General features: G+C 49.6%; 1 protein-coding gene across 1 annotated transcript in view; it reads left to right on the top strand.

Annotated features, from left to right (window-relative positions):
• The first annotated feature begins 1,159 nt into the window (after positions 1-1,159).
• Positions 1,160-26,389, top strand: part of afap1 (actin filament associated protein 1) — a 144,523-nt gene continuing 119,293 nt past the window's right edge. The window contains exon 1 of the mRNA XM_014206540.2: positions 1,160-1,303. Within this exon, the coding sequence (XP_014062015.1) occupies positions 1,285-1,303 (19 nt within the window). The 5' untranslated portion in view covers positions 1,160-1,284. The remainder of the gene's footprint in view (positions 1,304-26,389) is intronic.

Here is a 26,389-nt window from a genome sequence, read left to right as displayed (position 1 = left end):
TTTCTTTTGACATGTTCTGTGTTTTTATGGTAACTTAAAGGCCCAGTGCAAGTGTAGTCAAAAACGTGATTTTCCTGTTCTTTATATATATTTTCATAGGTTGGAATAATACTGTGAAATTGTGAAAATTATGATCATGCCCTTTTAGTGTAAGAGCTGTTTGAAAAGTCCGTCTGAAATGTCTGCCTGTTTTGGTGGGATGGAATTTTGGCCTCCTTGGTGATGTCATCAGGCGATTAAATTAGTTAATAGACCATTAAGAAAGAGAGTTCCAAACTTCTCTGCCAATAATGGCTAGTTATCAGTGTTCCCCTACCTACTCAGACCACTCCCAGACAGTCCTAGCTAAAGTATTGCTTGAGAAATTACTCTTTGCTAAGAAGCTTTTTTTTTTTTACAATTATTATGGAAAACAATCATATTAAGGTACTTAATTGTTACCCATAAATGATTTGATATTGAGATAAAAACGGCTGCATTGGAATGTCAGAATGCTGACTGTTTGGATGTTGTCTGAGCTGTCACTGAAATCTATTTTGTGTTGTTCTCAGACAAACTAATGTGTCACAGTAGTATTAATTGAGAGTAGCTAAGTTTTTACGTGACGGTCTACTCTTCAGTATGGTGTGAGGAAACGAGTTGTTCCAGACAGACAAGGATACAACATCCTTATTGGTTGATACCCGTTTAGTCTGTCTCAAAACTAAATTAGAACAGGACATCAGTAGTAGGTCTTGTAAACAAATATTTAATTTGATCTCAAGTTTTCTAATATGTTGCCCTGGTACACATCTGTCCAGGACGGAGACTCTTGCTACTGAATCATTTTCCCACGGAGTGAATACATTATGTTGAAACAGGTGCTGATGAGAGGAAGTGAATCATTCTATGAATCATTTGATTCATAATGGTTTCATATGGCCTGCGGAGTAAACCAGAGTGTAAGTTGAGAATACCTCCATTCTGTATTACTACTGTACCTTGACGTTGATAGTTGTCCGCGTTCTCAAAGGCACTAACTGGTAGAGATATTTAAAAAGAAATGACCAAAGACCCCTTCTATCATTCGCTGTGATTGGGCAAGCCCATGTAAGCTACGACTGTGATTGGCTACTATCTGTGTCCATCTCGTCCCCTGTGTTTCTTGACAGCTAGAATCGGCGTCTGTCCCATCACACACGGAAAGGAAGCAGGGAGCGCTTGGAGGAGACGCGCGTACGTGCTTTTCTATTGTCACGGGGAAGATCACAGGAGAAGTACACAGCCAGGAATTATCTAGGCGACATGGACAGAAACGGGAAAGGTACGAATTTTTGGTTTACATCTGGTATCCTTCTTTAAGGCATTGTTATAGTACTCTTGCACTTTGTTCTAAGAAATTGTGCATTGTTTTTAGACGACAACGAGCAGGCTTGTAACGATGTACGGTACTGGTATGTATCGATACAGTAGCATACTATCCCCTTGAAGGGTGTAGCATTTGTATTTGAGGGGGAAAAGGGTGTTGTTTAATTGTCACATTTATTATCACAACAGTTGCTTTCAGTGTCCTTGTTAGTTTTTTCCTTGTTTTGGCCAAATATTTTCACTTTAGCTGAGTTCCATGGATGTGCCAAATATTGTTTCATGCGAATGTGTTCGCTTTTCAATATACGTGTTTGTTCAAAGTATCAATTCAACATACAACCAACAAGGTTGTTACAGAGGGATGGAAAGGCACAACACAAAGGACCACGAGGTGTAGACCGACAGGGGGTCCTATCTGTCTGTCTGTCTGTCTGTCTGTCTTCAGTGGAGCATGCAGCACCGTGATTAATTGATAGGCTAATGGATTCGAGGGCGATTGTTCTCACGACACCTCCCAGCCTCAACGGCAGTCTGGGACACAGTGGGTGTGTTTCTATAGAGTACAGAACATTTGCTTTCTCCCCTCTTTCCTCTCATCAGAACTGACACAGAAATTAGATGGAAGCGAATTGTGCCGAGAAGCCTCATCCATGTAGCCTCATCCATTAAGCATCATCCATTAAGTCTCATCCGTGTAGCCTCATCCGTGTAGGCTCATCCGTGTAGCCTCATCCGTGTAGCATCATCCATTAATAAGCTTCATCCATCTAGCCTCATCCATTAACCATCATCCATGTAGTCTCATCCGTGTAGCATCATCCATTAAGCTTCATCCATGTAGCCTCATCCGTGTAGCCTCATCCGTGTAGCCTCATCTGTGTAGCCTCATCTGTGTAGCCTCATCCGTGTAGCCTCATCCATTAACCATCATCCATGTAGCCTCATCCGTGTAGCATCATCCATTAAGCTTCATCCATGTAGCCTCATCCTTTAAACTTCCCTGTATGTGTAGTAACCTACTACGGCTGCCTTGGTCAAGAGGTCTGGACTTTTAGGTTGTACACTTTCCACAGGGTCACAGGTGAGGCTAGAGTGAAGGACAGGGAACCAAATGCAGCCTGGTCTGGAAGGGATCAACTGGCTCTGGTAACCTGCAACACCTGCTCCTCCTGCAGATTGAGACTAAAAGGAGGGGGACGACGATCAAGCAGCTTAACGATGGAACAAATTCAATTCATCAAATCCAGTCGGGAACAGGGTGGGAAACTGTTGGGTTTGGATTAATCAGACTACGTGTTTAGGAAGGGACACGTTTGAAGGGATAAGCAATAACTGGAAATGGCACACACTTACCATTGACTTCAGCCATTCATAAATGTGCATATTACATTAGTTTGTCTAATATAGCTTGGTAATATAGCTTGGTAAAATAGCTTGGCTAATATAGCTTGGTAATATAGCTTGGTAATATAGCTTGGCTAAAATAGCTTGGCTAATATAGCTTGGCTAAAATAGCTTGGTAAAATAGCTTGGCTAATATAGCTTGGTAATATAGCTTGGCTAATATAGCTTGGCCAATATAGCTTGGTAATATAGCTTGGCTAATATAGCTTGGCCAATATAGCTTGGTAATATAGCTTGGTAATATAGCTTGGCTAATATAGCTTGGCTAATATAGCTTGGTAATATAGCTTGGTAATATAGCTTGGTAATATAGCTTGGCTAATATAGCTTGGTAATATAGCTTGGTAATATAGCTTGGTAATATAGCTTGGTAATATAGCTTGGCTAATATAGCTTGGTAATATAGCTTGGGTAATATAGCTTGGTAATATAGCTTGGCTAATATAGCTTGGTAATATAGCTTGGCTAATATAGCTTGGCTAATATAGCTTGGTAATATAGCTTGGTAATATAGCTTGGCTAATATAGCTTGGTAATATAGCTTGGCTAATATAGCTTGGCTAATATAGCTTGGCTAATATAGACAAGTCTAGCCCTACTTGGTCATTGGGCTTTTGACCTAGTCTCCATCTCTACCTTGTTTTTTCACGAGGAACTTGTTGTGGTGGGAAAAGTATCCCTGAAAGCTTCACTTCTACTGCTTTTGTGTTTTATTTTTAACTCTAATTGTGTGTTCCTGGGGCTGGGTATTTCCCCAGCTCTTCATGAAAGCCCAGCCAATCTGCCACAGTCAGTCCAGCAGGCAGTCCCTGTAACAATGGAAGGTAATCGTACTGTACACATCCTGCTAGCCCTTTAGCCGCAGTATTGGGTCAACACTGTTTGTTTCGTAAAATTGCACCCTATTCCCGATGGGCTCTGGTCAAAAGTAGTGCACTATATAGGGAATAGGGCTCAGGTCAAAAGTAGTGCACTATATAGGGAATAGGGCTGTAGTATGAAGTAGTACACTATATAGGGAATAGGGCTCTGGTCTAAAGTAGTGCACTATATAGGGAATAGGGCTGTAGTATGAAGTAGTACACTATATAGGGAATAGGGCTCTGGTCTAAAGTAGTGCACTATATAGGGAATAGGGCTGTAGTATGAAGTAGTACACTATATAGGGAATAGGGTGCCATTTGGAAGACACCCTGTGTTACAGAACCAGTGAGACGGAGGTCAAAGACGTGGAGCACACACACGTACTGTAGGTCCCCTGTGACAACTTTCTTGTCCCATGTCCAGATTGAAACACAATGAAAGGCAGCTATTGAGTAGCAGCACCTCAGTGGTTAACTTTCCAAGGTGTGGCAGGTCACTTAGGTTAGAATAGGACCCCTACTGGTGAGGAGTGGTATGGTTGGGAGTTGAACCTGAGGTTAGACTTCTATCACCTGTCACTAGGTTGAACTAAGAATGTGGACAGTTTGAAACAAGGAAGTCACTTGTGGTAGTCCTAATGGTGTGGTAATGATACAGGTGGTAGGGTAGTCCTAATGGTGTGGTAATGATACAGGTGGTAGCCCTAATGGTGTGGTAATGATACAGGTGGTAGCCCTAATGGTGTGGTAATGATACAGGTGGTAGTCCTAATGGTGTGGTAATGATACAGGTGGTAGTCCTAATGGTGTGGTAATGATACAGGTGGTAGTCCTAATGGTGTGGTAATGATACAGGTGGTAGCCCTAATGGTGTGGTAATGATACAGGTGGTAGTCCTAATGGTGTGGTAATGATACAGGTGGTAGTCCTAATGGTGTGGAAATGATACAGGTGGTAGCCCTAATGGTGTGGTAATGATACAGGTGGTAGTCCTAATGGTGTGGTAAAATGATACAGGTGGTAGTCCTAATGGTGTGGTAATGATACAGGTGGTAGCCCTAATGGTGTGGTAAAATGATACAGGTGGTAGTCCTAATGGTGTGGTAATGATACAGGTGGTAGCCCTAATGGTGTGGTAATGATACAGGTGGTAGCCCTAATGGTGTGGTAATGATACAGGTGGTAGTCCTAATGGTGTGGTAATGATACAGGTGGTAGGGTAGTCCTAATGGTGTGGTAATGATACAGGTGGTAGCCCTAATGGTGTGGTAATGATACAGGTGGTAGGGTAGTCCTAATGGTGTGGTAATGATACAGGTGGTAGCCCTAATGGTGTGGTAATGATACAGGTGGTAGTCCTAATGGTGTGGTAATGATACAGGTGGTAGTCCTAATGGTGTGGTAATGATACAGGTGGTAGGGTAGTCCTAATGGTGTGGTAATGATACAGGTGGTAGTCCTAATGGTGTGGTAATGATACAGGTGGTAGTCCTAATGGTGTGGTAATGATACAGGTGGTAGCCCTAATGGTGTGGTAAAATGATACAGGTGGTAGTCCTAATGGTGTGGTAATGATACAGGTGGTAGCCCTAATGGTGTGGTAAAATGATACAGGTGGTAGCCCTAATGGTGTGGTAATGATACAGGTGGTAGTCCTAATGGTGTGGTAATGATACAGGTGGTAGTCCTAATGGTGTGGTAATGATACAGGTGGTAGTCCTAATGGTGTGGTAATGATACAGGTGGTAGTCCTAATGGTGTGGTAATGATACAGGTGGTAGTCCTAATGGTGTGGTAATGATACAGGTGGTAGTCCTAATGGTGTGATAATGATACAGGTGGTAGTCCTAATGGTGTGGTAATGATACAGGTGGTAGCCCTAATGGTGTGGTAAAATGATACAGGTGGTAGTCCTAATGGTGTGGTAATGATACAGGTGGTAGTCCTAATGGTGTGATAATGATACAGGTGGTAGTCCTAATGGTGTGATAATGATACAGGTGGTAGTCCTAATGGTGTGGTAATGATACAGGTGGTAGCCCTAATGGTGTGGTAAAATGATACAGGTGGTAGTCCTAATGGTGTGGTAAAATGATACAGGTGGTAGCCCCAATGGTGTGGTAATGATACAGGTGGTAGGGTAGTCCTAATGGTGTGGTAATGATACAGGTGGTAGCCCTGATGGTGTGGTAATGATACAGGTGGTAGTCCTAATGGTGTGATAATGATACAGGTGGTAGTCCTAATGGTGTGGTAATGATACAGGTGGTAGGGTAGTCCTAATGGTGTGGTAATGATACAGGTGGTAGTCCTAATGGTGTGGTAATGATACAGGTGGTAGGGTAGTCCTAATGGTGTGGTAATGATACAGGTGGTAGTCCTAATGGTGTGGTAATGATACAGGTGGTAGGGTAGCCCTAATGGTGTGGTAATGATACAGGTGGTAGTCCTAATGGTGTGGTAAAATGATACAGGTGGTAGGGTAGTCCTAATGGTGTGGTAATGATACAGGTGGTAGTCCTAATGGTGTGGTAATGATACAGGTGGTAGTCCTAATGGTGTGGTAATGATACAGGTGGTAGGGTAGTCCTAATGGTGTGGTAATGATACAGGTGGTAGTCCTAATGGTGTGGTAATGATACAGGTGGTAGTCCTAATGGTGTGGTATTGATACAGGTGGTAGTCCTAATGGTGTGGTAATGATACAGGTGGTAGGGTAGCCCTAATGGTGTGGTAATGATACAGGTGGTAGTCCTAATGGTGTGGTAAAATGATACAGGTGGTAGGGTAGTCCTAATGGTGTGGTAATGATACAGGTGGTAGCCCCAATGGCGTGGTAATGATACAGGTGGTAGCCCTAATGGTGTGGTAATGATACAGGTGGTAGGGTAGTCCTAATGGTGTGGTAATGATACAGGTGGTAGCCCTAATGGTGTGGTAATGATACAGGTGGTAGCGGTAGTCCTAATGGTGTGGTAATGATACAGGTGGTAGTCCTAATGGTGTGGTAATGATACAGGTGGTAGCCCTAATGGTGTGGTAATGATACAGGTGGTAGTCCTAATGGTGTGGTAATGATACAGGTGGTAGTCCTAATGGTGTGGTAATGATACAGGTGGTTGTCCTAATGGTGTGGTAATGATACAGGTGGTAGTCCTAATGGTGTGGTAATGATACAGGTGGTAGCCCTAATGGTGTGGTAATGATACAGGTGGTAGTCCTAATGGTGTGGTAATGATACAGGTGGTAGCCCTAATGGTGTGGTAATGATACAGGTGGTAGTCCTAATGGTGTGGTAATGATACAGATTTCTGGCAGCTGGTTCCATTATATCCCGACCATGCCGGTGCTGTGGGCGCTGGTAATGGCTCACATCAACACCATTATCCCAGAAACCCTAGACCCACTCCAATTTGCATACCGCCTAAACAGATCCACAGATGATGCAATCTCTATTGCACTCAACACTGAGAATGCTATTCATTGACTACAGCTCAGCGTTCAACACCATAGTACCCTCAAAGCTCATCACTAAGCTAAGGATCCTGGGACTAAACACTTCCCTCTGCAACTGGATCCTGGACTTCCTGACGGGCCGCCCGCAGGTGGTGAGGGTAGGTAACAACACATCTGCCACGCTGATCCTCAACACGGGGGCCCGTCAGGGGTGCGTGCTCAGTCCCCTCCTGTACTCCCTGTTCACCCATGACTGCACGGCCAGGCACGACTCCAACACCATCATTAGGTTTGCAGAAGACACAACAGTGGTAGGCCTGATCACCGACAATGACGAGACAGTCTATAGGGAGGAGGTCAGAGACCTGGCCGTGTGGTGCCAGAATAACAATCTATCCCTCAACGTAACCAAGACTAAGGAGATGATTGTGGACTACAGGAAAAGGAGGACCGAGCATTCTCATCAACTGGGCTGCGATGGAGCAGGTTGAGAGCTTCAAGTTCTTTGGTGTCCACATCACCAACAAACTATCATGGTCCAAAGACTTCAAGACAGTCGTGAAGAGGGCACGACAAAGCCTATTCCCCCTCAGGAAACTAAAAAGATTTGGCATGGGTCCTCAGATCCTCAAAAGGTTCTACAGCTGCAACATCGAGAGCATCCTGACTGGTTGCATCACTGCCTTGTATGGCAACTGCTCGGCCTCCGACCGCAAGGCACTATAGAGGGTAGTGCGTATGGCCCAGTACGTCACTGGGCCAAGCTTCCTGCCATCCAGGACCTCTATACCAGGCGGTGTCAGAGGAAGGCCCTAAAAATTGTCAAAGTCCCCAGCCACCCCAGTCATAGACTGTTCTCTCTACTATCGCATGGCAAGCGGTACCGGAGTGCCAAGTCTAGGACAAAAAGGCTTCTCTACAGTTTTTACCCCCAAGCCATAAGACTCCTGAACAGGTAATCAAATGGTTACCCGGACTATTTGCATTGTGCCCCCCCAACCCCTCTTTTACGCTGCTGCTACTCTATTCATCATATATGCATAGTCACTTTAACCATATCTACATGTACATACTACCTCAATCAGCCCAACTAACCGGTGTCTGTACGTAGCCTCGCTACTTTTATAGCCTCGCTACTGTTATTTTTCATTGTCTTTTTACTGTTGTTTTTATTTCTTTACTTACCTATTGTTCACCTAATATTTTTTTTTTTTAATTGCACTGTTGGTTAGAGCCTGTAAGTAAGTATTTCACTGTAAGGTCTGCACCTGTTGTATTCAGCGCACGTGACAAATAAACTTGGATTTGATTTGATCACTATTGGACATCTTGGCCCCTGGACTGGGTGTGTAACTGGGTGTGTAGTCGCGAGTCAGCGTGGGGCGCACAGCGCAAACACTACTGCGAGGGCCAAGATACGATACTGTTCCCCTGCCATTAATCTTTGTGTTGAGTAATACCCTACCATCACTATTGATTTTAGTGATGACACAACACAAAGGATAATACTACACTCATGTTGATTAAAAGTTGATTAAATGTTTGCAGTGGGGTTCGTTCTCTGTTTCTTGTCATGCAGTGAAAGGTGGGGTTAGTTCAGAGGGGAACTGAGCCAATGCATATTTTTCTGTCTTTCTCCATCAATGCTTCTCTGTTTGATTTTACAGGATGAGAGAACAATCTGTTTTCTCTTCATTTCCTTCCAACCCATCTCTCTGTCTCTCTGTGTGTGGTGGTGGTTATGAGTGTACCATGCTGTGTCTGAGGACAGCGTTCCCAGACACCCTCTGTCTGTGCTGTGTCTCTGTTGGATACAGTGAGGCTGGTGGACTGTGCCGCAGGGTGGCTTGCTGTAGTCTCTCTCTCTAATTCCTCAGAGAGTCTGTTGAGCTCTAGTGTAGAGCTCTGCAGTCTTTAGTTGAGGCCTTCAGGAAAACAACCCTCCCCAATGTAAGAAGAAAGATTAATGAAGGGAACATATTGTGTGTGTGTGTGCGCATACTACATAGAGGTGTGTGATTGAGTTACCCCAAGGCATTTAGATTTGTGTGTATTGTTGTGAAATTGTGAGATATTACTGCACTGTAGGAGCTAGAAACACAAGCATTTCTCTACACCCGCAATAACATTTGCTAAACACATGTATGTGACCAATAAAATTTGATTAGATTATATTTTTGTTCTGACTTAAGCATTGTATCACCTTATCACATTGTCTTTTGTTATAGAAGGAATAACCTACCCTTCTCCCTGAAAAATGCCTCTAAGTACACTGAGTGTACAAACAAGGGCTCCCAAGTGGTGCGCGGTAGTCTAAGGCACTGCATCTCAGTGCAAGGGGTGAAACTACAGTCCCTGGTTCGAATCCAGGCTGTATCACATCTGTCTGTGGGGTAGGCCGTCATTGTAAGTAAGAATTTGTTCTTAACTGACTTGCCTAGTAAAATAAAAATAGGAACACCTTCCTAATATTGAGTTGCACCTCCTTTTGCCTCAATGCGTCTGGGCATGAACTCTACAAGGTGTTGAAAGCGTTCCACAGGGATGCTGGTCCATGTTGACTCCAATGCTTCCCACAGTTGTGTCAAGTTGGCTGGATGTCCTTTGGGTGGTGGAGCATTATTGATACACACGGGAAACTGTTGTGCGGGGAAAACCCAGCAGCTTTGCAGTTCTTGACGTACTCAAACCGATGTGCCTAGCACTTACTACCATACCCCGTTCAAGGGCACTTAAAGATTTAGTCTTGCCCATTCACCCTCTGAATGGCACACATACACAATCCATGTCTCAAGTGTCTCAAAGCTTAAAAATCCTTCTTTAACCTGTCTCCCCTTCATCTACACTGATTGAAGTGGATTTAACAAGTGACATCAATAAGGGATCATAGCTTTGACCTGGAGTCAGCTGGTCAGTTTATTTCAAAGAAAGTGCAGGTATCTCTAATGTTTTGTACACTCTGTGTAAATCTAGGCATAGCTCCACCATCACTCTACCCACATCTCACTGTCTACACTCATTGAAACTGATATCTATTTGATTTCATGTTCAGAATCCTTACTTCAATAATATTTCAGACTTAAAGATCGTCACTAGTGACAGGAGCTGAATCTCTTGGCTAGGCAAGTGTCCTGGTACCGAAAGCCTTCCCTGTGGCTCAGTTGGTAGAGCATGGTGTGTGCAACGCCAGGGTTGTGGGTTCGATTCCCACGGGGGGCCAGTACAACAAAAAAAAAAATGCATGAAATCAAAATGAAATGTATGTATTCACTACTGTAAGTCGCTCTGGATAAGAGCGTCTGCTAAATGACTAAAATGTAAATGTAAATGTAAAAATGAAAGGTTCTGAGGTAAAATCTGAGGTTCAAATGTGATTTGCGAGAGTGCATCCCTGGCTGACGCGCTGTACTTGGTGCTTGTGTTATGAGTACCATGGAGTTATGAGTACCATCGCTCTATGACTACCTTGTTCCTATGAGTACCGTGGCGTCATGAGTACCATGGCGTTGCATAATTGCTTGGCTTCAAGTCGGGATACAAGGGACGACGTTCACTTCGTGTTCTGACAAGGCTGGCATCTGGAGCTGAAGTGATTTGGTAGTTCAACCTGGGATGACACGGGTTCATCAAACTAGCAGACAACATTCCATTTGTCACGACTTCTGCCGAAGTTGGTGCCTCTCCTTGTTCGGGTGGCGTTTTGCAGTCGACGTCACCGGCTGTCTAGCTACCACCGATCTACGTTTCTTTTTCCATTTGTCTTGATTGTACACACCTGGTTCCCATTACGTTATAATTTATTCCCTATTTAACCCTCTGGTTCCCACATGGTTTTGTGCATGTTTGTTCTTTGTTTAGTGTTCTAGACTTCTAGAACAGGCGCAGCTGGGAACTTTATTGACCGTTCATTTGCACTTAGATTAGCGTTCCCTATTGTTCCTGTTGATGTGCCCTTCCCTGTACATGCCTTAGATAGTTGTCCTTTAGGGTCAGGCCTGATTTGGGAGGTCACATCTCCACTATGTATGATAACGCAGGAGGGTCATGAGGAGAGAATTAGTCTCTTCCTGATCGATTCTCCTGTGTTTCCTGTGGTGTCGGGGCTTCCCTGGTTGGCCTATCATGACCCCACTATTTTGTGGCAACAGAGGGCTCTTAAGGGATGGTCACGTCAGTGCTCAGGGAGGTGTGTAGGTGTTTCCATAGGTGCAACTACGGTGGAGAGTCCAAACCAGGTCTCCAACATGCACATCCCCCCCTGACTATGCCGATTTGGCTCTCGCCTTCTGTAAAAAGAAGGCGACTCAACTACCGCCCCATCGACGGGGGATTGTGCGCTAAATCTCCTGGTAGACGCAGCACTTCCCAGGAGTCACGTGTATCCTCTGTCACAGGAGGAGACGGCGGCTATGGAAACATACCGCCTGTCCGCGTCAGGGGTGGAGAGGAGGGTGACCGCATTTCAGCCGTGCGTAATTGGCCGACTCCAACCATGGTTAAGGAGGTGCAGCGGTTTTTAGTGTTTGCCAACTACTACCGGAGGTTTAACCGGGGCTTTGGTCAGGTAGCGGCTCCCATTACCTCCTTGCTGAAGGGGGGACCGGTGCGACTGCAGTGGTCAGCTGGGGTGGACAGGGCTTTTGGTCACCTGAAGGCTTTGTTTACCTCGGTTCCCGTGCTGGCTCATCCTGATCCCTCCTTGGTATTCATAGTAGAGGTGGACACGTCCGAGGCTGGGATAGGAGCTCTGCTGTCTCAGCGCTTGGGTACGCCACTAAAGCTCCGCCCCTGTGCTTTCTTTTCGAAGAAGCTCAGCCCGGCGGAGCGAAACTAGGATTTGGGGGACCGGGAGCTGTTGGCTGTTGTCAAGGCTCTGAAGGCGTGGAGGCATTGGCTTGAGGGGGCTAAACACCCTTTCCTCATTAGGACTGACCACCGCAATCTGGAGTACATCCAGGTGGCGAGGAGACTGAACCCTCGCCAGGCAAGGTGGGCCATGTTTTTCACCCGTTTTGTTTTCACCCTATCCTACAGACCAGGTTCCCAGAACGCTAAGGCAGACGCACTGTCCCGGATGTATGACACAGAGGAGCGGTCCACGGATCCCACTCCCATACTTCCGGCTTCTTGCCTGGGGGCACCGGTGGTATGGGAGGTTGACGCGGACATCGAGCGGGCGTTACGTAAGGAGCCCACTCCCACCCAGTGTCCAGTTGGGCGTCTGCACGTTCCGTCTGATGTCCACGATCTATTGATCTGTTGGGCCCACACGTCACCCTCCTCTGGTCATCCTGGCATTGGTCGGACAGCGCGCTGTCTTAGTGGGAAGTACTGGTGGCCCACTTTAGCTAAGGACGTGAGGGTTTATGTTTCCTCCTGCTCGTTGTGCGCCCAGTGCAAGGCACCTAGACATCTGCCCAGAGGGAAATTACAACCCCTACCCGTTCTACAACAGCCGGGGTCACACCTATTGGTGGATTTCGTGACGGATCTTCCTCCCTCACAGGGCAACACCACGATCCTGGTCGTTGTGGATCGGTTTTCTAAGTCCTGCCGTCTCCTTCCTTTGCCCGGTCTCACTACGGCCCTACAGACTGCGGCGGCCTTGTTTACACACGTCTTCCGGCACTACGGGGTGCCTGAGGATATAGTGTCTGATCGGTGTCCCCAGTTCACATCGAGGGTCTGTCGGGCGTTCATGGAACGTCTGGGGGTCTCGGTCAGCTTGACCTCAGGGTTTCACCCCGCGAGTAATGGGCAGGTGGAGAGTTAACCAGGATGTGGGTAGGTTTCTGCGGTCCTATTGCCAGGACCGGCCGGGGGAGTGGGCGGCTTTCATCCCCTGGGCAGAGATGGCCCAAAACTCCCTCCGCCACTCCTCCACTAACCTGTCTCCGTTTCAGTGTGTACTAGGTTATCAGCCGGTCCTGGCACCGTGGCATCAGAGCCAGATCAAGGCACCTGCAGTGGATGAATGGTTTCGGCGCTCCAAGGAGACCTGGGACGCTGCCCATGTGCGCCTGCAATGGGCCATCAGGTGACAGAAGGCGAGCACCAACTGCCACCGCAGTGAGGCCCCGGTGTAAGCTGGGGCCGCGGTTTGTGGGGCCATTCTAAAGTCCCGAGGAGACTGAACGAGGTATGTTATAGGTTACAGCTTCCCCTGATTACCGTATTAACCCCTCGTTCCATGTGTCTCTCCTCAGGCCGGTGGTGGCTGGTCCACTCCAGCAGTTTGAGGTGCGGGAGGTTCCTCATGGAGTGGGAGGGTATGGTCCGGAGGAGAGGTGCCGGTGGAGGACCTCCTGGACCCATCCTTACTGTAGGAATTTCACCGTATCCACCCGGATCGCCCTGTGCCTCGTCCTCCGGGTCGTCACGCTGCTGGAGCTGCGCGTCAAGATGGGGTGGGGGTACTGTCACAACTTCCGCCAAAGTTGGTGCCTCTCCTTGTTGGGGCTGCGTTCGGCGGTCGACGTCACCGGCTTTCTAGCTACCACCAATCTACGTTTCTTTTTCCATTTGTTTTGTCTTGATTGTACACACCTGGTTCCCATCACATTATAATGTATTCCCTATTTAACCCTCTGGTTCCCACATGGTTTTGTGAGTGTTTGTTCTTTGTTTAGTGTTCGGGACTTCTGTGTGCTGGTGTGTTTTTCCCTGCGTGGAAATTATTGTTGTTTCTTTTTGAGTAAAGGACGTCTTTTACTCAGTTCTGTGTCCTGCGCCTGACTCCTGACACCATTTCATATGATAGCCCTCTCGGCAACAGTTTTCACAGTTTTTTCTAGGATATCTGAGATATCTGATATCTGTGTTGAGTTGAACTGTTCTTGGTTAGACTTTTACATATCCACGTACTGTATGTGTGGCAAAACAACATGTTTTCAACATCTGCGATATCATTTCCCTGTTAGCGCTAGGTTACTGGAAGCCTGTCTCCTGTCCTGGTTGGCAGCTGAGTTCTGAATGTCCTCTGAATGGTGTTATCACAATATTAGCCCTGTCTGTCTTCCTACTCTCACACACATGGATGCGGGCATACGCACACACAGGTACTATCCTTCCCGTTTTCTCCCTTCCCCTCAGAGCAACAAAAACATGACAGAAGTAGAAACCTCAAAGCCGCAGAGGGAGGAACGAAAAACACTTCTCTCCAACACAGCACAAAACAGCCCTTTGTAATTCAGTCATGTGTCTAAATGTTTTTTTGGTGTCTTAAGTTTGGAAGTTGTTCTCAATTGCTCTGACTCTGTCCGTAGACCGTTTTAACCGGAGAAAAAGCTGCTAATCAGATTACAAGATCAATCCAATTTGTAGTTGAACAAGGAGACGTTTCAGAGAGGAGTGTGTTTCAGAGAGGGGTTGTTTCATTCAGATGGCATCAGGTAGACTTTCTCTCCTCTGAAGAGTGTACTGTGGGGCATGTATTTTGGGGTGTGTGTCTTTTCACTTTGTGTGTGTGTGTGTGTGTGTGTGTGTGTGTGTGTGTGTGTGTGTGTGTGTGTTTGCATGCATGTGTGTGCCTGTCTCTCCGTGTGTGTCTATAACAGCCAACCCCTGGTATTTGAGATAAACCCACAGGTCTGTGAGTCAGTGTCTGAAAGGACAGGAGGTGACTGTTGCTGCAGGCTCCTTCATTCCTCTCTACACCACTTCTCACATAGGGGCAGAGGACTGAGCAGAGCAGCAAAGCTCTTTCTTGCCTCTCTTTGTCTCTCCCCAGCTCCTCTCTCTCTCTCTCTCTCTCTCTCTCTCTCTCTCTCTCTCTCTGTCTTTCACCTTCACTCTATAATAATATTTTTCCGTAAACATGACCTTGTTCTCAGTCTGGTCACTCCATAAAATCTCTCATTCCTACTTTCTTTCCATCCGACCCAACCTTCCTTTGTATATTGCCTCTCCCCAATAGTGTCTCTTTCTCTCTCTCATTCTTCCTCTCTAATGAGGTTGTCTGTAAGATAATGGTTGAAGTCCCTCCCTCTCTTCTCTCCAGTATTCCCAGTAGGAGAGGAGGAGTGATTCCAGTTAGTCTGTGTGTCTCTGACGTTACCCCCTGTACGGCCATCTGGTCCCCCTGTGTGTCTCTCTGACGTTACCCCCTGTACGGCCATCTGGTCCCCCTGTGTGTCTCTGACGTTACTCCCTGTACGGCCATCTGGTCCCCCTGTGTGTCTCTGACGTTACTCCCTGTACGGCCATCTGGTCCCCCTGTGTGTCTCGGACGTTACCCCCTGTACGGCCATCTGGTCCCCCTGTGTGTCTCTCTGACGTTACCCCCTGTACGGCCATCTGGTCCCCCTGTGTGTCTCTCTGACGTTACCCTGTGTGTCTCTGACGTTACTCCCTGTACGGCCATCTGGTCCCCCTGTGTGTCTCTCTGACGTTACCCTGTGTGTCTCTGACGTTACTCCCTGTACGGCCATCTGGTCCCCCTGTGTGTCTCTCTGACGTTACCCTGTGTGTCTCTGACGTTACTCCCTGTACGGCCATCTGGTCCCCCTGTGTGTCTCTCTGACGTTACTCCCTGTACGGCCATCTGGTCCCCCTGTGTGTCTCTCTGACGTTACCCCCTGTACGGCCATCTGGTCCCCCTGTGTGTCTCTCTGACGTTACCCCCTGTACGGCCATCTGGTCCCCCTGTGTGTCTCTCTGACGTTACCCCCTGTGCGGCCATCTGGTCCCCCTGTGTGTCTCTCTGACGTTACCCCCTGTACGGCCATCTGGTCCCCCTGTGTCTCTCTGACGTTACCCCCTGTACGGCCATCTGGTCCCCCTGTGTCTCTCTGACGTTACCCCCTGTACGGCCATCTGGTCCCCCTGTGTGTCTCTGACGTTACCCCCTGTACGGCCATCTGGTCCCCCTGTGTGTCTCTCTGACGTTACCCCCTGTACGGCCATCTGGTCCCCCTGTGTGTCTCTGACGTTACTCTGTGTGTCTCTCTGACGTTACCCCCTGTACGGCCATCTGGTCCCCCTGTGTGTCTCTGACGTTACTTCCTGTACGGCCATCTGGTCCCCCTGTGTGTCTCTCTGACGTTACCCCCTGTACGGCCATCTGGTCCCCCTGTGTGTCTCTGACGTTACTCCCTGTACGGCCATCTGGTCCCCCTGTGTGTCTCTCTAACGTTACTCTGTGTGTCTCTCTGACGTTACTCCCTGTACGGCCATCTGGTCCCCCTGTGTGTCTCTGACGTTACTCCCTGTACGGCCATCTGGTCCCCCTGTGTGTCTCTCTGACGTTACCCTGTGTGTCTCTCTGACGTTACCCCCTGTACGGCCATCTGGTCCCCCTGTGTCTCTCTGACGTTACCCCCTGTACGGCCATCTGGTCCCCCTGTGTGTCTCTGACGTTACTCCCTGTATGGCCATCTGGTCCCCCTGTGTGTCTCTCTAACGTTACCCTGTGTGTCTCTGACGTTACCCCTGTACGGCCATCTGGTCCCCCTGTGTGTCTCTCTGACGTTACCCCCTGTACGGCCATCTGGTCCCCCTGTGTGTCTCTGACGTTACTCCCTGTACGGCCATCTGGTCCCCCTGTGTCTCTCTGACGTTACCCCTTGTACGGCCATCTGGTCCCCCTGTGTGTCTCTGACGTTACTCCCTGTACGGCCATCTGGTCCCCCTGTGTGTCTCTCTGACGTTACCCCCTGTACGGCCATCTGGTCCCCCTGTGTGTCTCTGACGTTACTCCCTGTACGGCCATCTGGTCCCCCTGTGTCTCTCTGACGTTACCCCTTGTACGGCCATCTGGTCCCCCTGTGTGTCTCTAACGTTACCCCCTGTACGGCCATCTGGTCCCCCTGTGTGTCTCTGATGTTACCCCCTGTACGGCCATCTGGTCCCCCTGTGTGTCTCTGATGTTACCCCCTGTACGGCCATCTGGTCCCCCTGTGTGTCTCTCTGACGTTACTCCCTGTACGGCCATCTGGTCCCCCTGTGTCTCTCTGACGTTACCCCCTGTACGGCCATCTGGTCCCCCTGTGTGTCTCTCTGACGTTACTCCCTGTACGGCCATCTGGTCCCCCTGTGTGTCTCTGACGTTACCCCCTGTACGGCCATCTGGTCCCCCTGTGTGTCTCTCTGATGTTACCCTGTGTGTCTCTCTGACGTTACTTCCTGTACGGCCATCTGGTCCCCCTGTGTGTCTCTCTGACGTTACCCCCTGTACGGCCATCTGGTCCCCCTGTGTGTCTCTGACGTTACTCCCTGTACGGCCATCTGGTCCCCCTGTGTGTCTCTCTGACGTTACCCTGTGTGTCTCTCTGACGTTACTCCCTGTACGGCCATCTGGTCCCCCTGTGTGTCTCTCTGACGTTACCCTGTGTGTCTCTCTGACGTTACCCTGTGTGTCTCTCTGACGTTACTCCCTGTACGGCCATCTGGTCCCCCTGTGTGTCTCTCTGATGTTACCCTGTGTGTCTCTGACGTTACTCCCTGTACGGCCATCTGGTCCCCCTGTGTGTCTCTGACGTTACCCCCTGTACGGCCATCTGGTCCCCCTGTGTGTCTCTGACGTTACTCCCTGTACGGCCATCTGGTCCCCCTGTGTCTCTCTGACGTTACCCCCTGTACGGCCATCTGGTCCCCCCTGTGTGTCTCTCTGACGTTACCCCCTGTACGGCCATCTGGTCCCCCTGTGTGTCTCTCTGACGTTACCCCCTGTACGGCCATCTGGTCCCCCTGTGTGTCTCTCTGACGTTACCCCCTGTACGGCCATCTGGTCCCCCTGTGTCTCTCTGACGTTACCCCCTGTACGGCCATCTGGTCCCCCCTGTGTGTCTCTCTGACGTTACCCCCTGTACGGCCATCTGGTCCCCCCTGTGTGTCTCTGACGTTACCCCCTGTACGGCCATCTGGTCCCCCTGTGTGTCTCTCTGATGTTACCCCCTGTACGGCCATCTGATCCCCCTGTGTGTCTCTGACGTTACCCCCTGTATGGCCATCTGGTCCCCCTGTGTGTCTCTCTGACGTTACTCCCTGTACGGCCATCTGGTCCCCCTGTGTGTCTCTGACGTTACCCCCTGTACGGCCATCTGGTCCCCCTGTGTGTCTCTCTGACGTTACCCCCTGTACGGCCATCTGGTCCCCCTGTGTCTCTCTGACGTTACCCCCTGTACGGCGATCTGGTCCCCCTGTGTGTCTCTCTGACGTTACCCCCTGTACGGCCATCTGGTCCCCCTGTGTGTCTCTGACGTTACCCTGTGTGTCTCTGACGTTACTCCCTGTACGGCCATCTGGTCCCCCTGTGTGTCTCTGATGTTACCCTGTGTGTCTCTGACGTTACTCCCTGTACGGCCATCTGGTCCCCCTGTGTGTCTCTCTGATGTTACCCTGTGTGTCTCTGACGTTACTCCCTGTACGGCCATCTGGTCCCCCTGTGTGTCTCTCTGACGTTACTCCCTGTACGGCCATCTGGTCCCCCTGTGTGTCTCTCTGATGTTACCCTGTGTGTCTCTGACGTTACTCCCTGTACGGCCATCTGGTCCCCCTGTGTGTCTCTGACGTTACCCCCTGTACGGCCATCTGGTCCCCCTGTGTGTCTCTCTGACGTTACTCCCTGTACGGCCATCTGGTCCCCCTGTGTGTCTCTCTGACGTTACCCTGTGTCTCTCTGACGTTACCCCCTGTACGGCCATCTGGTCCCCCTGTGTCTCTCTGACGTTACCCCCTGTACGGCGATCTGGTCCCCCTGTGTGTCTCTCTGACGTTACCCCCTGTACGGCCATCTGGTCCCCCTGTGTGTCTCTCTGATGTTACCCTGTGTGTCTCTGACGTTACTCCCTGTACGGCCATCTGGTCCCCCTGTGTGTCTCTGACGTTACTCCCTGTACGGCCATCTGGTCCCCCTGTGTGTCTCTGACGTTACCCCCTGTACGGCCATCTGGTCCCCCTGTGTGTCTCTCTGACGTTACCCTGTGTGTCTCTGACGTTACTCCCTGTACGGCCATCTGGTCCCCCTGTGTGTCTCTGACGTTACCCTGTGTGTCTCTGACGTTACTCCCTGTACGGCCATCTGGTCCCCCTGTGTGTCTCTCTGACGTTACTCCCTGTACGGCCATCTGGTCCCCCTGTGTGTCTCTCTGACGTTACCCCCTGTACGGCCATCTGGTCCCCCTGGCCACCAAGCCTCCCCACGAGGGAGCAGGGAGAGATAGAAGATGAAAGAGGGGAGGTAGTTGGCGCCCTCACCACGTCTATGCTACAGAGGTTGCCGAGGAAAGTGGTGTGGTTTGGGTTTGACCCAAAGTAGATCTCTAATGTAGAGGGAAGGATATAGTTTAAGAGCGAGGTGGTGTTGTCCTCAGAGTGGCACTTTGCTCCTGTAAAGGGCTAGAGGATTTAGCTAATGGCTCACAGACGCTAGGGAAGTTAGCACTGTAAGATCAAACTGTCTGGCCTATTTTACGGTGTTGAATGTGATGTGAGCATTTATGACATAGACAAATAATGTGGTGGTTTGGTCATTAAAATGGACTTGTTTATACAGACTTTGTTGATGTATTCCATTGAGGGTGAGACTAGGGTCAAAAGGAGGCGTATCTATGCCAGGTTACACGTGTACACACACACACACACACACACACACACACACACACACACACTATAAACAGGTTAATTGGTGCATAAACGTTTGGTCTTTAAGAGCATGGTTCTACAAGGTGAAGTCATTCTTTCACTAAGCTAGTTTGTCTCCCTGCCCTTTGCCTTTCATCAATATTTTCTCTACACACACACACACACACACACACACACACACACACACACACACACACACACACCAACTGCCTGCATCTGTTTCACGCACACTATTTTAATGTTAGATCTGTGCAGTCATACACGCGCATGCTTACACACACACACACACACTGTAGCCTACAGTTCTGTCAACACCAGACAGGGAACACAGCCCTCACATTTCTCCAATCAAGGCTCCTGCGTGCGTGCGTGCGTGCGTGCGTGCGTGCGTGCGCATGATGGCGCTGCGTTTGTGTGTGTCTGTGCTGGAGGTTGTTGTAGCCTCAGCCAGGAATATTGTACCCTATTTGATGTGCAGCGGTCCGTCCTCTGGGCTTTTTAATAAAGAAGCCTGTTATCTGTAATAAGCAACAATAACAAGTCTCTCTGGGCTGAGAAGAGGTCCTTCTCATATCCTAGTAGAGGAAATGGATCTGAGCTGGATGTGTGTGTTTTTGGTAAGGCTGTGTGTGTTTAGGTCTGGGCTGGACACTGTGTGTTTGGTAAGGATGTGTGTGTTTAGGTCTGGGCTGGACACTGTGTGTTTTTGGTAAGGCTGTGTGTGTTTAGGTCTGGGCTGGACACTGTGTGTTTTTGGTAAGGCTGTGTGTGTTTAGGTCTGGGCTGGACACTGTGTGTTTGGTAAGGATGTGTGTGTTTAGGTCTGGGCTGGACACTGTGTTTGGTAAGGATGTGTGTGTTTAGGTCTGGGCTGGACACTGTGTGTTTGGTAAGGCTGTGTGTGTTTAGGTCTGGGCTGGACACTGTGTGTTTTTGGTAAGGCTGTGTGTGTTTAGGTCTGGGCTGGACACTGTGTGTATTTGGTAAGGATGTGTGTGTTTAGGTCTGGGCTGGACACTGTGTGTTTGGTAAGGATGTGTGTGTTTAGGTCTGGGCTGGACACTGTGTGTTTGGTAAGGATGTGTGTGTTTAGGTCTGGGCTGGACACTGTTTGTTTGGTAAGGCTGTGTGTGTTTAGGTCTGGGCTGGACACTGTGTGTTTGGTAAGGCTGTGTGTGTTTAGGTCTGGGCTGGACACTGTGTGTTTGGTAAGGATGTGTGTGTTTAGGTCTGGGCTGGACACTGTGTGTGTTTGGTAAGGCTGTGTGTGTTTAGGTCTGGGCTGGACACTGTGTGTTTGGTAAGGATGTGTGTGTTTAGGTCTGGGCTAGACACTGTGTGTGTTTGGTAAGGCTGTGTGTGTTTAGGTCTGGGCTGGACACTGTGTGTTTGGTAAGGATGTGTGTGTTTTTGGTAAGGCTGTGTGTGTTTAGGTCTGGGCTGGACACTGTGTTTGGTAAGGATGTGTGTGTTTAGGTCTGGGCTAGACACTGTGTGTATTTGGTAAGGATGTGTGTGTTTAGGTCTGGGCTGGACACTGTGTGTATTTGGTAAGGATGTGTGTGTTTTTGGTAAGGATGTGTGTGTTTAGGTCTGGGCTGGACACTGTGTGTATTTGGTAAGGATGTGTGTGTTTAGGTCTGGGCTGGACACTGTGTGTTTGGTAAGGATGTGTGTGTTTAGGTCTGGGCTGGACACTGTGTGTTTTTGGTAAGGATGTGTGTGTTTAGGTCTGGGCTGGACACTGTGTGTTTTTGGTAAGGCTGTGTGTGTTTAGGTCTGGGCTGGACACTGTGTGTTTGGTAAGGATGTGTGTGTTTAGGTCTGGGCTGGACACTGTGTGTTTGGTAAGGATGTGTGTGTTTAGGTCTGGGCTGGACACTGTGTGTTTGGTAAGGCTGTGTGTGTTTAGGTCTGGGCTGGACACTGTGTGTTTGGTAAGGCTGTGTGTGTTTAGGTCGGGCTGGACACTGTGTGTTTGGTAAGGATGTGTGTGTTTAGGTCTGGGCTGGACACTGTGTGTTTGGTAAGGATGTGTGTGTTCAGGTCTGGGCTGGACACTGTGTGTTTTTGGTAAGGCTGTGTGTGTTTAGGTCTGGGCTGGAAACTGTGTGTTTTTGGTAAGGATGTGTGTGTTTAGGTCTGGGCTGGACACTGTGTGTTTTTGGTAAGGCTGTGTGTGTTTAGGTCTGGGCTGGAAACTGTGTGTTTTTGGTAAGGATGTGTGTGTTTAGGTCTGGGCTGGACACTGTGTGTTTGGTAAGGCTGTGTGTGTTTAGGTCTGGGCTGGACACTGTGTGTTTTTGGTAAGGCTGTGTGTGTTTAGGTCTGGGCTGGACACTGTGTGTTTTTGGTAAGGATGTGTGTGTTTAGGTCTGGGCTGGACACTGTGTGTTTTTGGTAAGGATGTGTGTGTTTAGGTCGGGCTGGACACTGTGTGTTTTTGGTAAGGCTGTGTGTGTTTAGGTCTGGGCTGGACACTGTGTGTTTTTGGTAAGGCTGTGTGTGTTTAGGTCTGGGCTGGACACTGTGTGTTTTTGGTAAGGCTGTGTGTGTTTAGGTCTGGGCTGGACACTGTGTGTTTGGTAAGGCTGTGTGTGTTTAGGTCTGGGCTGGACACTGTGTGTTTGGTAAGGATGTGTGTGTTTTTGGTAAGGCTGTGTGTGTTTAGGTCGGGCTGGACACTGTGTGTTTGGTAAGGATGTGTGTGTTTAGGTCTGGGCTGGACACTGTGTGTTTGGTAAGGATGTGTGTGTTTAGGTCTGGGCTGGACACTGTGTGTTTGGTAAGGATGTGTGTGTTTTTGGTAAGGATGTGTGTGTTTAGGTCTGGGCTGGACACTGTGTTTGGTAAGGCTGTGTGTGTTTAGGTCTGGGCTGGACACTGTGTGTTTGGTAAGGATGTGTGTGTTTTTGGTAAGGATGTGTGTGTTTAGGTCTGGGCTGGACACTGTGTTTGGTAAGGATGTGTGTGTTTAGGTCTGGGCTGGACACTGTGTGTTTTTGGTAAGGCTGTGTGTGTTTAGGTCTGGGCTGGACTTAGTTGTTGAATAAGATATCCTCTGTGCTACTGTGCTGGTACAGTAAAGGCTGGTTGTTATAGAACACAGCTATAGTAACTCTTCAATACAAAGTTGGTTTGAGAGAAACAGAAGGGCTTGAGGGAGAGACTGCCTGGTGGTTAGGGCTAGAGGGAGAGACTCCCTGGTGGTTAGGGCTAGAGGGAGAGACTGCCTGGTGGTTAGGGCTAGAGGGAGAGACTGCCAGGTGTTTAGGGCTAGAGGGAGAGACTGCCTGGTGTTTAGGACTAGAGGGAGAGACTGCCTGGTGTTTAGAGTTAGAGGGAGAGACTGCCTGGTGTTTAGGGCTAGAGGGAGAGACTGCCTGGTGTTTAGGACTAGAGGGAGAGACTGCCTGGTGTTTAGAGCTAGAGGGAGAGACTCCCTGGTGTTTAGGGCTAGAGGGAGAGACTGCCTGGTGTTTAGGGCTAGAGGGAGAGACTGCCTGGTGGTTAGAGCTAGTGGGAGAGACTCCCTGGTGTTTAGGGCTAGAGGGAGAGACTCCCTGGTGTTTAGGGCTAGAGGGAGAGACTCCCTGGTGTTTAGGGCTAGAGGGAGAGACTGCCTGGTGTTTAGGGCTAGAGGGAGAGACTGCCTGGTGGTTAGAGCTAGTGGGAGAGACTCCCTGGTGTTTAGGGCTAGAGGGAGAGACTGCCTGGTGGTTAGGGCTAGAGGGAGAGACTCCCTGGTGTTTAGGGCTAGAGGGAGAGACTCCCTGGTGTTTAGAGTTAGAGGGAGAGACTCCCTGGTGTTTAGGGCTAGAGGGAGAGACTGCCTGGTGGTTAGGGCTAGAGGGAGAGACTGCCAGGTGTTTAGGGCTAGAGGGAGAGACTGCCTGGTGTTTAGAGTTAGAGGGAGAGTCTCCCTGGTGTTTAGGGCTAGAGGGAGAGACTGCCTGGTGGTTAGGGCTAGAGGGAGAGACTGCCTGGTGGTTAGGGCTAGAGGGAGAGACTGCCAGGTGTTTAGGGCTAGAGGGAGAGACTGCCTGGTGGTTAGGGCTAGAGGGAGAGACTCCCTGGTGTTTAGAGCTAGAGGGAGAGACTGCCAGGTGTTTAGGGCTAGAGGGAGAGACTGCCTGGTGTTTAGAGCTAGAGGGAGAGACTGCCTGGTGTTTAGGGCTAGAGGGAGAGACTGCCTGGTGGTTAGAGGGAGAGACTGCCTGGTGTTTAGGGCTAGAGGGAGAGACTGCCTGGTGTTTAGGGCTAGAGGGAGAGACTGCCTGGTGGTTAGAGGGAGAGACTGCCTGGTGTTTAGGGCTAGAGGGAGAGACTGCCTGGTGTTTAGGGCTAGAGGGAGAGACTGCCTGGTGGTTAGAGGGAGAGACTGCCTGGTGTTTAGGGCTAGAGGGAGAGACTGCCTGGTGTTTAGGGCTAGAGGGAGAGACTGCCTGGTGGTTAGGGCTAGAGGGAGAGACTGACTGGTGTTTAGAGCTAGAGGGAGAGACTGCCTGGTGGTTAGAGGGAGAGACTGCCTGGTGGTTAGGGCTAGAGGGAGAGACTGCCTGGTGTTTAGAGGGAGAGACTGCCTGGTGTTTAGAGCTAGAGGGAGAGACTGCCTGGTGTTTAGGACTAGAGGGAGAGACCGCCTGGTGTTTAGGACTAGAGGGAGAGACTGCCTGGTGTTTAGGGCTAGAGGGAGAGACTGCCAGGTGTTTAGAGCTAGAGGAAGAGACTGCCTGGTGTTTAGGGTTAGAGGGAGAGACTGCCAGGTGTTTAGAGGTAGAGGGAGAGACTGCCTGGTGTTTAGGGCTAGAGGGAGAGACTGCCTGGTGGTTAGGGCTAGAGGGAGAGACTGCCTGGTGTTTAGGACTAGAGGGAGAGACTGCCTGGTGTTTAGGGCTAGAGGGAGAGACTGCCTGGTGTTTAGAGCTAGAGGGAGAGACTGCCTGGTGTTTAGAGCTAGAGGGAGAGACTGCCTGGTGTTTAGGGCTAGAGGGAGAGACTGCCTGGTGTTTAGGGCTAGAGGGAGAGACTGCCTGGTGTTTAGGGCTAGAGGGAGAGACTGCCTGGTGTTTAGAGCTAGAGGGAGAGACTGCCTGGTGTTTAGAGCTAGAGGGAGAGACTGCCTGGTGGTTAGAGGGAGAGACTGCCTGGTGTTTAGGGCTAGAGGGAGAGACTGCCTGGTGTTTAGAGCTAGAGGGAGAGACTGCCTGGTGTTTAGGGCTAGAGGGAGAGACTGCCTGGTGTTTAGAGCTAGAGGGAGAGACTGCCTGGTGTTTAGGGCTAGAGGGAGAGACTGCCTGGTGGTTAGAGGGAGAGACTGCCTGGTGTTTAGGGCTAGAGGGAGAGACTGCCTGGTGTTTAGGGCTAGAGGGAGAGACTGCCAGGTGTTTAGAGGGAGAGACTGCCTGGTGTTTAGGGTTAGAGGGAGGGCTAGAGGGAGAGACTGCCTGGTGTTTAGGGCTAGAGGGAGAGACTGCCTGGTGTTTAGGGCTAGAGGGAGAGACTGCCTGGTGGTTAGGGCTAGAGGGAGAGACTCCCTGGTGGTTAGGGCTAGAGGGAGAGACTGCCTGGTGTTTAGGGCTAGAGGGAGAGACTGCCTGGTGTTTAGGGCTAGAGGAAGAGACTGCCTGGTGTTTAGGGCTAGAGGGAGAGACTGCCTGGTGTTTAGGGCTAGAGGGAGAGACTGCCTGGTGTTTAGAGCTAGAGGGAGAGACTGCCTGGTGTTTAGAGGTAGAGGGAGAGACTGCCTGGTGTTTAGAGCTAGAGGGAGAGACTGCCAGGTGTTTAGGACTAGAGGGAGAGACTGCCTGGTGTTTAGGGCTAGAGGGAGAGACTGCCAGGTGTTTAGGACTAGAGGGAGAGACTGCCTGGTGTTTAGGGCTAGAGGGAGAGACTGCCTGGTGTTTAGAGGGAGAGACTGCCTGGTGTTTAGAGGGAGAGACTGCCTGGTGTTTAGAGGGAGAGACTGCCTGGTGTTTAGAGGGAGAGACTGCCTGGTGTTTAGAGGGAGAGACTGCCTGGTGTTTAGAGGGAGAGACTGCCTGGTGTTTAGAGGGAGAGACTGCCTGGTGTTTAGAGGGAGAGACTGCCTGGTGTTTAGGGCTAGAGGGAGAGACTGCCTGGTGTTTAGAGCTAGAGGGAGAGACTGCCTGGTGTTTAGAGGGAGAGACTGCCTGGTGTTTAGAGGGAGAGACTGCCTGGTGTTTAGAGGGAGAGACTGCCTGGTGTTTAGAGGGAGAGACTGCCTGGTGTTTAGAGGGAGAGACTGCCTGGTGTTTAGAGGGAGAGACTGCCTGGTGTTTAGAGGGAGAGACTGCCTGGTGTTTAGGCTAGAGGGAGAGACTGCCTGGTGTTTAGAGGGAGAGACTGCCTGGTGGTTAGGGCTAGAGGGAGAGACTGCCTGGTGGTTAGAGCTAGAGGGAGAGACTGCCTGGTGTTTAGGGCTAGAGGGAGAGACTGCCAGGTGTTTAGGGCTAGAGGGAGAGACTGCCAGGTGTTTAGGGCTAGAGGGAGAGACTGCCTGGTGTTTAGAATTAGAGGGAGAGACTGCCTGGTGTTTAGGGTTAGAGGGAGAGACTGCCAGGTGTTTAGGGCTAGAGGGAGAGACTGCCTGGTGGTTAGGGCTAGAGGGAGAGACTGCCTGGTGTTTAGGTAGAGGGAGAGACTGCCTGGTGTTTAGGGTAGAGGGAGAGACTGCCTGGTGTTTAGGACTAGAGGGAGAGACTGCCTGGTGGTTA

The sequence above is a fragment of the Salmo salar genome, chromosome ssa07 (assembly GCF_905237065.1).
Source record: "Salmo salar chromosome ssa07, Ssal_v3.1, whole genome shotgun sequence".
In the NCBI taxonomy this organism is placed as follows: Eukaryota; Metazoa; Chordata; class Actinopteri; order Salmoniformes; family Salmonidae; genus Salmo; species Salmo salar.
The sequence above is the reverse complement of the archived record's forward strand: the minus strand, read 5'-3'. Positions and strand labels throughout refer to the sequence as shown.